This window comes from Lithobates pipiens, unplaced genomic scaffold (assembly GCF_037356315.1).
Source record: "Lithobates pipiens isolate NorthernLeopardFrog02 unplaced genomic scaffold, aLitPip1_a1.2 Scaffold_150, whole genome shotgun sequence".
NCBI lineage: Eukaryota > Metazoa > Chordata > Amphibia > Anura > Ranidae > Lithobates > Lithobates pipiens.
Genome location: NW_027507739.1, coordinates 2501 through 14840, shown reverse-complemented (window position 1 = coordinate 14840; position 12340 = coordinate 2501). Strand labels below are relative to the sequence as shown.

The 12340-nt window shown below is 43.2% G+C and overlaps 1 protein-coding gene across 1 annotated transcript in view; it reads left to right on the top strand.

The window, feature by feature from the left end:
- Positions 1-12340, top strand: part of LOC143981404 (importin-13) — a gene marked incomplete at its 3' end in the record, with an annotated part of 39166 nt that overhangs the window by 26253 nt on the left and 573 nt on the right. Inside the window, 3 exon segments of the mRNA XM_077479233.1 lie at positions 737-871; positions 5455-5598; positions 9036-9116. Coding sequence (XP_077335359.1) covers positions 737-871; positions 5455-5598; positions 9036-9116 — 360 coding nt within the window.

Sequence of the window (12340 nt, the reverse complement as noted above, 5' to 3'; positions counted from 1 at the left end):
TCTGTACGGTATGGATTCTCCCGTACGGTGGGATTTTCCCTGTACACTGTCTTTATGGTGTAGATTTCCCTGTAGGGTTTGATTTCTGCCATTGGGTGTCTGTACAGTGTGATGTCCCCTTAACGGTATCTGTACAGTATGGATTCCCCTGTACGGGGTCTATATGACAGGGTTTCCCCAGTACGGGGTCTGCATGGTGTAATTTCCCCTGTACGGTGTCTGTATGGTGTAGATTCCCCTGCATGGTGGGATTTCCACTGTTGGGTGTCTGTATGGTATGGATTCCCCTGTACGGGGTCTATATGACAGGGTTTCCCCAGTACCGGGTCGGTACGTTGAGATTTCCCCAGTACCGGGTCTGTGCATTGTGATTTCCACTGTTGGGTGTCTGTACGGTGTGATTTCCACTGTTGGGTGTCTGTACGGTGTGATTTCCACTGTTGGGTGTCTGTACGGTATGGATTCCCCTGTACGGGGTCTATATGACAGGGTTTCCCCTGTACGGGGTCTGTATAGTGTGTGTGTGTGTGTGTGTGTGTGTGTGTGTGTGTGTGTGTGTGATTTCCCCTGTACGGTGTGATTTTTTTTTTTTTCTCCCCCTGTACGGGGTCTGTACAGTATGGATTCCCCTGTACGGAGTCTGTATGGTGTGATTTCCCCTGTATGGGGTCTGTACGGTGTGTTTATGGGGTTCTCATTCTCGGCCCTCCTCATTATTGATTTTCTTCTTTTCCAGACCAGTCAGTGCATGTGGCTGATGCAGGCTCTGGGCTTCCTGTTATCGGCTCTGCAGGTGGAGGAGATCCTTAGCAATCTACACTCCCTCATCACTCCCTACATCCAGCAGCTGGAGAAGTTGGCGGATGAGACGGTGAGTGCTGCTCGGCATGCTCTGTCCATTTGTTTTTATATCACAGAAGACAACAATTAATGCTTAAAGGGAATGTAAAGTTTTGTGTATATTTTATTTATGGTCAGGACTAAAACCACTTAGTAAATAAGCATTAACTGTACATGTATATTTTCACTGGTAGCCAGCAGATGGGGCTATATATGCTTCTTTGTACACAATTTTCTGAGTCTCCTTATCAGCTGTTAAAAAAAAAAAAGCCTGTCTATAGAGCTTTATAGCTCAGGCTCTGGGAATCCTTTACCATGTATTAAACACGCTGATATGGAACACTAACTTCTAACTGTGGGAAAGAGAAAACCCTTGCAACCCTTCCTTGCAGTGGAGCTGCTCCCACAATGCGAGGCTTAAAGAGGAAGTAAACCCTGATGGGTTTACTTCCTCTTTGTCTCTCTGCAAAGATAAAGCATAATGGACTACTATGCATGGCATTGCATTGCATAGCATAGTAGCCCATTGTGTGTCACTTACCTGACACAGGAGCCAGTGATGTCACCGCTGTCCCCTGTAGCACGAAGCGTCCATCTTCTTCTGGGTATCGCTGCTCCGGCCACTCACAGCGCCAGAGCAGCAATGACGTCACTCCCACGCATGCGCAAGGGAGCCGACACTAAGGCCGCGTACACACGCGGGGACTGTTCGCTCAACTTTGTCCGTCAAACAGTTTCGGCAAACAGTCCGCTCAAAATTAGCATGGACGGACATGGCCACACACGACGAACGAACAGTTTGCTGAAACCGTGCGCGATGACGTGAACGGCACGTACGACGGGACGAAAAATACGACGTCCTATACACTGCATTATAACTTTCGGCGTGTAAATCCTTTCTGAGCATGCGCGGAACTTAGTTTGACGAACAAGCCTACACACGGGCGGACTGTTCGCTCAAACAAGGTTTCAGCGGACAGTTTTACGGAATTTCCGAAAAACCTTGTTCGTCAAACTGTCCGCTGAAACTGTCCGCTGAAAGCCCACACACGAGCGGACTGTCCGCCCAAACACTGTTCAGCGGACAAAGTTGGGCGAACAGTCCGCGCGTGTGTACGAGGCCTAACGGTATATCGCTGTTAGCAGCGGCATGCTCAGTGCGCCTGCGCGCCGCTGTCTACGGCACATGCCTTTTTGCAAATATCTCCTAAACCGCGTAGGTTTAGGAGATATTTCTTGGGCCTTAATCTAGGCTTACCTGTAGGTCAAAGTGGTCTGTAAGGCCGCGTACACACGCGCGGACTGTTCGCCCAACTTTGTCCGTCCAACAGTTTCGGCAAACAGTCCGCTCAAACTTAGCATGGAGGGACATGGCCACACACGACGAACGAACAGTCCGCTGAAACCGTGCGCGATGACGTGAACGGCACGTACGACGGGACGAAAAATACGACGTCCTATACACTGCAATGCAACCTTCCGACGTGGAAATCCTTTCTGAGCATGCGCGAGACTTAGTTGGCCGAACAAGCCTACACACGAGCGAACAGTCCGCTGAAACCTTGTTTCAGCGGACAGTTTTTCGGAATTTCCGTAAGACCTTGTTCGTCCAACTGTCCGCTGAAACTGTCCGCTGAAGCCCCACACACGAGCGGACTGTCCGCCCAAACACTGTTCAGCGGACAAGGTTGGGCGAACAGTCCGCGCGTGTGTACGCGGCCTAAGGGTTTACAACCACTTTAAATGCTCGTTTTAGGTCTGGCGAATGGAGAAAAAAAAACTAATTTTTTCGTACCCAATCATGTGCTCCTACTGCAGACAGGGCTCTCCCATGCTTCGGCAGTGGACTGTTCTTCACTGTCCTCTTGCCCAGTGCAGGACTGTGGGCCCGTGGGTCGTTCATCAGTCCTGATGATGTCAGAGGGCATCCTGCCACTGGAGCATAGAGGGGTGATGAGGCGGTGGGGGGGGGCAGTCTAGCAGCTCAAAGGAGCGTGTGGGAGCTGAGGATTGGTTAAGCAAAACTGCTTTTCTTATGCCGCGTACACACGATCGGAATTCTCGTCGGAAAAAGCTCTGATGGTTTTCCCATCGGGATTCCGCTCGAGCTGTCTTGCCTACACACGGGTCACACCAAATTCCGACCGCCAAGAACGTAGTGACGTACAACACGTACGACGGGGACTAGAAAAGGGAAGTGCAATACCCAGTAGCCAATAGCTTCCGTCTCGTGAGTTGAATCTGAGCATGTGTGAGTTTTTCACGCGTCGGAATTGCATACGCACGATCGGAATTTCCGAAAGAAAGTTTTTCCATTGAGAACATGCTCTCAAATTTTTGGCTGGCGGGAATGCGGCCAGCTAAATTCCGATGGAGCGCACACACGGCCGATGAAAAGCTCTCATCGGTCTTCTGCTGGCCGAAATTCCGATCGTGTGTACGCGTTATAAGTCTCTTAGACGTCAGGGCTGTAACTAGCGATTATTTTCAAAATCGATTAGTTGGCCGATTATTGTTTCAAGTAATCGATTAATCGTTTAATGATCTTAAAAAAAAAAAAAAGTGTGGTGTATAATTTAGTTAATATGTAAAGTTTAAAAAAAGCAATTTATTCTTAAAAATCTCTATATGCAGTGGTGAATATAAATAACCAACTACATGGTTAGGGAGCAAAATATCTAATCCACTCTGAGAATAACAGACAGAAGAGATATACTGTGTATATATTAGAGGGGATATATACTATTAGAGGAGATATACTGTATATACGCTATTGAAGATATACTGTATATTCCATTAGAGGAGAGATATACTGTATATACCATTAGAGGAACTATATACTATTAGAGGCTATATACACTATTAGAGGGGATATATAGTGTATATACCATTAGAGGGGATATATATAGTGTTTATACTATTAGAGGGGATATATAGTGTTTATACCATTACAGGGGATATATAGTGTTTATACTATTACAGGGGATATATAGTGTTTATACCATTACAGGGGATATATAGTGTTTATACCATTACAGGGGATATATAGTGTTTATACCATTACAGGGGATATATAGTGTTTATACCATTACAGGGGATATATAGTGTTTATACCATTACAGGGGATATATAGTGTTTATACTATTACAGGGGATATATAGTGTTTATACTATTACAGGGGATATATAGTGTTTATACTATTACAGGGGATATATAGTGTTTATACTATTAGAGGGGATATATAGTGTTTATACCATTACAGGGGATATATAGTGTTTATACCATTACAGGGGATATATAGTGTTTATACCATTACAGGGGATATATAGTGTTTATACCATTACAGGGGATATATAGTGTTTATACCATTACAGGGGATATATAGTGTTTATACCATTACAGGGGATATATAGTGTTTATACTATTACAGGGGATATATAGTGTTTATACTATTACAGGGGATATATAGTGTTTATACCATTACAGGGGATATATAGTGTTTATACTATTACAGGGGATATATAGTGTTTATACCATTACAGGGGATATATAGTGTTTATACTATTAGAGGGGATATATAGTGTTTATACCATTACAGGGGATATATAGTGTTTATACCATTACAGGGGATATATAGTGTTTATACCATTACAGGGGATATATAGTGTTTATACCATTACAGGGGATATATAGTGTTTATACTATTACAGGGGATATATAGTGTTTATACTATTACAGGGGATATATAGTGTTTATACTATTACAGGGGATATATAGTGTTTATACTATTAGAGGGGATATATAGTGTTTATACCATTACAGGGGATATATAGTGTTTATACCATTACAGGGGATATATAGTGTTTATACCATTACAGGGGATATATAGTGTTTATACCATTACAGGGGATATATAGTGTTTATACCATTACAGGGGATATATAGTGTTTATACCATTACAGGGGATATATAGTGTTTATACTATTAGAGGGGATATATAGTGTTTATACTATTACAGGGGATATATAGTGTTTATACTATTAGAGGGGATATATAGTGTATATACTATTAGAGGAGAGATATACTATTAAAGGGTCAATCTGGTAAATCTCATCAGAGTCATTAACTTTAACCCCATTTTGTTGCTGGCCGATTAATCGATTATGAAAATAGTAATCGATTAATTTCATAATCGATTAGTTGTCGATTAATCGATTAGTTGTTTCAGCCCTATTAGACATACAGTATTTTCAAGAATAGCGGTCCTTAAAGGACACTCCCATTGGATGGTGAGATGTATGCTGATGGGCGTGGCTTAGGTTAGAGAAGTCTTTAGTAATAAAATAAGAGGGGTGCCCATTGGGGGGTTTTCTTGCCACAGCCGACGTCTTCTGAACGTCTCGGCATCGAGTCTTATTCCTTGAAATTCCAGAATTTCCTACGACAGGAACGTTTATTCTATGCAGTAGCCAGGTTTGTGACTGCGGGTGTTTTTTATAAAATGGAACTGTGCCGTCCAGCAACCGCGCATCAAGTTCATGACGATGTTTGTATTGGCGTCATGTGATCCCCTTTTTATTTATTTATTTATTTATTTTTTTTCTTTCCCTGCAGCCGAACCCCTCTAATAAACTGGCAATAATCCACATCCTCGGCCTCCTCTCCAACCTCTTCACCACGCTGGACATCAGCTGCCACGATGATGAGCACGAGGCAGCAGAGGTCAAGAAGTTACCGGTAGTACAAGGACCCAACCCGGTGAGTCAACCCAGCTTCACCCCCTTTTCTTTTACTTTTTCTTTACCTTTCCTTTTCATTCCCTTTTTTTTTTTTTTCTTTTTTTTTTCTCTCTCTCCATTCGTCACTCGCTCTAAATGGGAACTCCGGGGTTTCATATGTTTGCAGACTTCTATTTCCTTTTGATTTTATTTTATTTTTTTTATTTTTCTTTCACTCTCTCTCTCCCCCATCTCTATGTATTTTTAGCACTGATCACTGTATTTGTTGTCACCGGTTCTCCAAAAAAAGTGTCAGGTGTGTCCGTTTTTTGTCTTCCGCAATGTTGCAGTCCCCCCCGCTTTAAGTCGCTGATTGCTGCTATTACTAGTAAAAAAATAATAAAAAAAAAAAATATCCCATAGATTGTAGACTCTAATTTTTGCGCAAACCAATCAATATACACTATATATACAAAAAAAAAAAAAATCCCAATAACATGTAGCAGAATATATATTGGCCTAAATCTTTGAAGAAATAAGATTTTTTTTTTTTTTTTTTTTTTTACATTTTTGTTATTGGATATGTTTTATATCAGAGAGAAGAAGAAGAAAGGCCTCTCTCTCTCTCAAAGCACAGGTTCCAAATGATACACACCCTAGATAGGCACTCAGGTGCAGGCTCTGCTGGGATTGGAGAACAAACGAATAAGCCTGGGCGGCAGCACTCAGATACAACACCTTTATTTGATTTTAATAAAAAAAAAAAAAAAGGTGTTGAATCTGAGTGCTGCCGTCCGGGCTTATAAGTTTGTTCTTAGATATGTTTCATGGCAGAAAGTAAAAAAAAAAAAAAAAAAAAAAAAAAAAAAATATATATATATATATATATATATATATATATATATATATATATATATATATATATATATATATATATATATATATATATATAAAAAAATCAAATTTGTCAGTCTTTTGTTTCTACCGCAAAAAATAAAAACTGCAGAGGTGATCAAATACCACCAAAAAGAAAGTTCTATTTGTGAGAAGAAAAAAAGTACATTTGTTTTTTTTGGGGTAGAGCGTCACGCAACCGTGCAATTGTCAGTTAAAGCAACGCAGTGCCGTATCACAAAAAATGGCCAGGGGGTGGGGGGTAAATCTTCCAGAGCCGAAGTGGCACCACTTCAGCTCAATCCCAACAGTGATCATAGGAGGAGTAATGCTGAGCTAGCACGTCATTTGTGAGTGCTGTGCTAGGGGGAAACAAACCCCAGGATTCCTTTCTTGCCAACCACTCTATGGCAGGGTGGATTTGATTTAAATCAAGTCGATTTTTAAATCCATGATTTAAATCACTAGTAAAAATGCTTGATTTATTCATAATTTTTAAAGAGCAACTGTCATCTCTGACCCGCTGTTGGCTCCTCCTCTGACCCGCTGTTGGCGCCTCCTCTGACCAGCTGTTGGCTCCTCCTCTGACCAGCTGTTGGCTCCTCCTCTGACCAGCTGTTGGCTCCTCCTCTGACCCGCTGTTGGCTCCTCCTCTGACCCGCTGTTGGCTCCTCCTCTGACCCGCTGTTGGCGCCTCCTCTGACCCGCTGTTGGCGCCTCCTCTGACCCGCTGTTGGCGCCTCCTCTGACCCGCTGTTGGCGCCTCCTCTGACCCGCTATGGCTCACCGACAGTCCCATTCACTTTATTGGGAAGGTGAGGGATGTGGCGGTGGTGGGTGAGTGAGTGGACACCCGCTAACAGGCGCTGCCATGATGGACCTGAAATGACAGGTGCTCTTTAAATGTAAGGACTCATTCTTGCTGGTAGTTAGAATCTTAGAAACAAAATGAAGGTTTCCTATTTAGAATAATCAGCTGTCAGGTTAGTAAAGCGGTGATATCAGAACCGATCCAATCATACAGTTTGTAGTGTACATAGATTTGCAAAACAATGGGATAAAGGAATATTCCCGAACTTTGTTTTATCTCATGGTTCCTGTGACATTGTGTGAATGTATCAGTGCAGTGCATGTTATCTCAGCTTGGATTCGTTGAATGAGTTTACCAAAAATTTAAATATTGTAGAATATATACAGCCTCATGCTACAAAACTAAGCTCCATTTCTGGCTGACTAAACAAAATTATTAATGTATCTTAAATAAAAAAATAAAAAAACCTATCTTTAGATAGATTTTTACTCCAAAAGCTTTTTATTAAAATCAAAAAATATCTATTTAAATAAATAAAAAAGTAATAAATAAAAGTAATTTATTTTTTTATTATTATAATTTTTTTTTAAATCATTGTTTTATATCCACCCTGCTCTATGGGCATGTTTTTTGGGTGTGTCTTCTTACTCAAAGCTGATTTCAGGCTGCAGCAATCCACGTCAATGACAGCTGATAGTTAGGGGCATAGGCATGACCATCGATTGACAAGCTTGGGCACACCATCAACAGTACTAGCCACACCCACTGTGACGCAGATGTGCCCTGACGTAGTGCGTAGTGGCTGCAAATGTTGTCAGAGCAGCCAGAGGATGCAAAGGTTGACAGAGCAGCGCCTTGTATAGAGGGGAAGCTGCGTCACCAGTATCATTTTTTCCTCTCTAGCTGGTAGCTATCTCTAGAGGTAAGTACAAAGCATCACTGACAAGACTTAACAAAAATAAATACTGCTCTGATAATGGCGGAAGCTGTACTGAGCTTTTTTTTTTTTTAAATGAATAAAAACAAAGGTTTAATCTTACTTGCTCTGTGCAATAGAATTGCACAGAGCGGCCCCCGAACTTCCTCTTCTTGGGTCCCCACGCCTGCGCTCCTGGCTCCTCCCCTCCATCGAGTGCCCCCCATAGAAAGCCGTGTGTGTGTGTGTGCGTGTGTGTGTGTGTGTGTGCGTGTGTGTGCGTGTGTGTGCGTGTGTGTGCGTGTGTGTGCGTGTGTGTGCGTGTGTGTGCGTGTGTGTGCGTGTGTGTGCGTGTGTGTGCGTGTGTGTGCGTGTGTGTGCGTGTGCGTGCGTGTGCGTGTGTGTGCGTGTGTGTGCGTGTGCGTGCGTGTGTGTGCGTGTGTGCGCGCGTGTGTGTGTGTGTGGGGGGGGGGGGGGGGTTGTGCTCTCTTCTGAGCCTCGCTGTCTGCGTCTATTGACTCAGGCAGCAGGACTCCACCTCGTGCTTTCTCGTCGTTGTCTTTAATTGACTGCGGGTGCAGCCAATGGCTCCCGCTGCCTCGGCAAAGTCAGTGAGACCCGGAAGTTGGGGGAGAGAAAAGCTGCAGCCAGGCACATCGCTGGATCGAATGAGGGCTCCGGTAAGTAAAGGTGGTGAGGGGGGTACTTCTGCCTATACATTTTTAACTTAATAAAAGGAAATGCATTGAAGTAAAAAATGTTTAGGCTTTAGAACCACTTTAAGTTGAATTGCAAAATAGCATGTTTGGAAATGATATATTCACAATCAGCAATGCAGTTTCTTTGCTGTGTGCAGGTTGTTCTGGTTCTACAGCAAGTCTTCCAGTTGATCCGAAAAATTCTCAGCACTTGGCTGAACGATGCCCAGGTGGTGGAGGTAAGTCCTGGCGATTTTTAAACCTGCACCATTGTGTTGTAGCTGTTCCTTACAGAACTGTTGAGGCTCATGTAGTGAGGGGCGAACCTTGGCACCCCAAATGTTTTGGAACATCAATCCCCATGATGCTCATGCACTATGCAGTGTAGGTGAGCATCATGGGAAATGTAGTTCCAATGTAGTTCTGCAGTTACCAGTTTTCAGGCACTTCATGGCCTTTTTTTTTTTCATTTATTTTTTTATGGTGTATGTCATTGATATGCAATTAGCGGACCTCCAGCTGTTGCTAAACTACAAGTCCCATCATGCCTCTGCCTCTAGCTGTCATGCTTGTGGCTCTAAGAGTCTTGCTATGCCTCATGGGAATTGTAGTTCTGCAACAGCTGAAGGTCTGCTAATTGCATATCCCTGGTGTATGTCTTTATGTACCAGTGTGCATGAATCCTTCATGCCAAAGCAGAAGAGAGTTTGTATAGCTAATGATATCGATGTTTTATTTTACTTTTTTTTTTTTTAATAAACTCATAGCTGAACTTCAAGGCAAACCTGCTAATCACACTGTTGGAACACATATACATGGACTGTATAATCTGCCAAAGGATTTGTAATTCTTTTCAGACACTTTTTGCCATTCCTACACCTCTGCCAGACATCACAGCCAGGAAGCTGTGACCACTTTTTGTTAGAGTTAAAGCCCAACTCTTGGTGGCTGCCCCCCCCCCCCCAAAAAAAAATGTGACCCTCTTCCCTAAGCAATCAGAGTTCTAAAACAGAGGACTATTATTACAGATACACTTAAAGCGCTGTCCATTTATGCAGTGCTTAACATATATAGTGAAGAAAATAGGGATTTGATGCAGATTTTATAAGTTAGCCCACTGACAAAGAAATGGAGGGTCTATAATTTTTTATCATAGGTATATTTTATATGATAGAATATCAACCAAAAAAAAAAATATCAAAAAATACAAATGTTATAGAGTTGCAGTTCAGTGCGTAAAATAAGTATTTGATTCCCTACCAACCAACTAACTCTGCCCAAACCCCAAGACTGGCTCCAGTAGGTGCTCATGTGGTACACAGATTAGTCCTGTCAATGTAAGAAGGTTCTCCTAACGACAACTCGTTATGTGTATAGAAGACTCCTGTCCACAGAATCTCTTCCCTCCAATCCTCACCATCACGGGGAAGACCAAAGATCTGTCAGAGGACGTCGGGGGAGAAGATTGGAGACCTGCACAAGGCTGGAATGGGCTACAAGACCATCAGCAAGAAGCTTGGTGAGAAGGAGACAACTTTTGGAGCGATTATTCACAAAAGAAATACAAAATAACCATCAATCGCCCTCAGGTCTGGAGCTCCATGCAAGGTTTCCCCTTTGGGGTGAGGATGGTCATGAGAAAAGTGAGGGATCCGCCCAGAACTACACGGGAGGAGCTTGTGAAGGATCTCAAGGCAGTTGAGACCACAGTCATCAAACAAACCATTGGAAACACAATACACCGCCATGGATTGAAATCCTGCAGTGCCTGCAATGTCCCCCTCCTCAAGAAGACACATGTACAGCTCGTCTGAAGTTTGCCAATGGACATCTGAATGATTCAGAGAAGGATTGGGGGAGGAAGGTCTGTGGTCAGATGAGTCCAAAATTGAGCTCTTTGGCATTAACTTGACTTGCCGTGTTTGGAGGAAGAAAAATTCTGACTATGACACTAAGAACACCATCCCTACAGTCACACACGGAGGTGGAAACATGATGCTTTGGGGCTGTTTCTCTGCTAAAGATACAGAACGACTTTGCCGCATTGAGAGGCCAATGGACGGGGACGTGTATTGTAAAATCTTGGATGAGAACCTTCTTCCCTCCTCCAGAACACTGAAGATGGGTCATTGATGGGTCTTCCAGCATGACAAGGACCCAAAACATCCCGCCAAGGCAACAAAGGCTGAAGAAGAAGCGCATTAAGGTCATGAAGTGGCCTAGCCAGTCTCCAGACCTTAATCCTATAGAACATTTATGGAGGGAGCTGAAACTTTTGAGTTGCCAAGCAACAGCCAAGAAACCTTCAGGATTTAGAGAAGATCTGTAGAGAAGAGAGGACCAAAATCCCTCCTGAGATGTGTGGAAACCTGGAGACCACCTACAAGAAACGTCTGACCTCTGTGCTCAGCAACGAAGTACGAAGTCATGTTTTGCTTGGGGATCAAATACTTATTTTACTCACTGAACTGCAACTCCATTTATAACATTTGTATCGTGTGTTTTTTTTTTTCTGGATTTTTGGTTGATATTCTGTCTCTATCATTTAAAATACACCTATGAGAAAAATTATAGACCCCTCATTTCTTTGTAAGTGGGCAAAATGACACAATCTGTAGGGGAGCAAATCATCATTCCCCCCACCCACCGTATATATGTGGAGCATTTACATCAGTCCCTGCCTTCAAGGAGCTTACAATCTGAGGTCCCTAACTCACATTCATACATAAACATACTAGGGCCAATTTACCTACCAGCATGTCTTTGGAGCGTGGGAGGAAACCCACACAGGGAGAACATGTAAATTCCAGGAAGAGGTCGTTTAATGGTTGGGATTCGAACCCACGACCCTAGTGCTGCTAGGTGGAAGTGCTAACTACTGTAGACGGGCAGCCACGGTGCTGCCCATCTACTTATTTTGTTCAATGGTCCTCTGGTGCAGGGCCGTCTTTAAGGCGGGGCAAAAGGGGCAGCTGCCCTGGTCCCTGTCATTGCTGTGGGGCCCAGAACAGTTGCCTCATACTTGCCAACTATTGAGGTTTAAATTCCCTTGTCCCTTGAAGTTTTAGTCCTGTGCTGTGTCCCAATATCTCAGTGTGAAGTGCTGGTACTAATGCTGCCCTGCTCTGCCCTATTGTTGTGTGCAGATGACTCACCTGCAGACCCTGTGTTTACATGTAAATAACCAGCATTCATATGTAAATAGCGGCGACAATACTAAGTAGATAGCTGCGGCCGGCGGCATTGATATGTAAATAAAGGCGGCATTCATATGTATATCATGCTCCCCTGCTGTGAGGAGATGATGTGCTGTAACCTCTAGCAACTAATCAGTCAGCCGTAATGTGTGCTGTAACCTCTAGCAACTAATCAGTGAGCCTTAAGGAGTGCTGTAACCTCTAGCAACCAGTCAGTAAGCAGTAATGAAATGCTGTAACCTCTGGCAACCAATCGCAATAGCTGC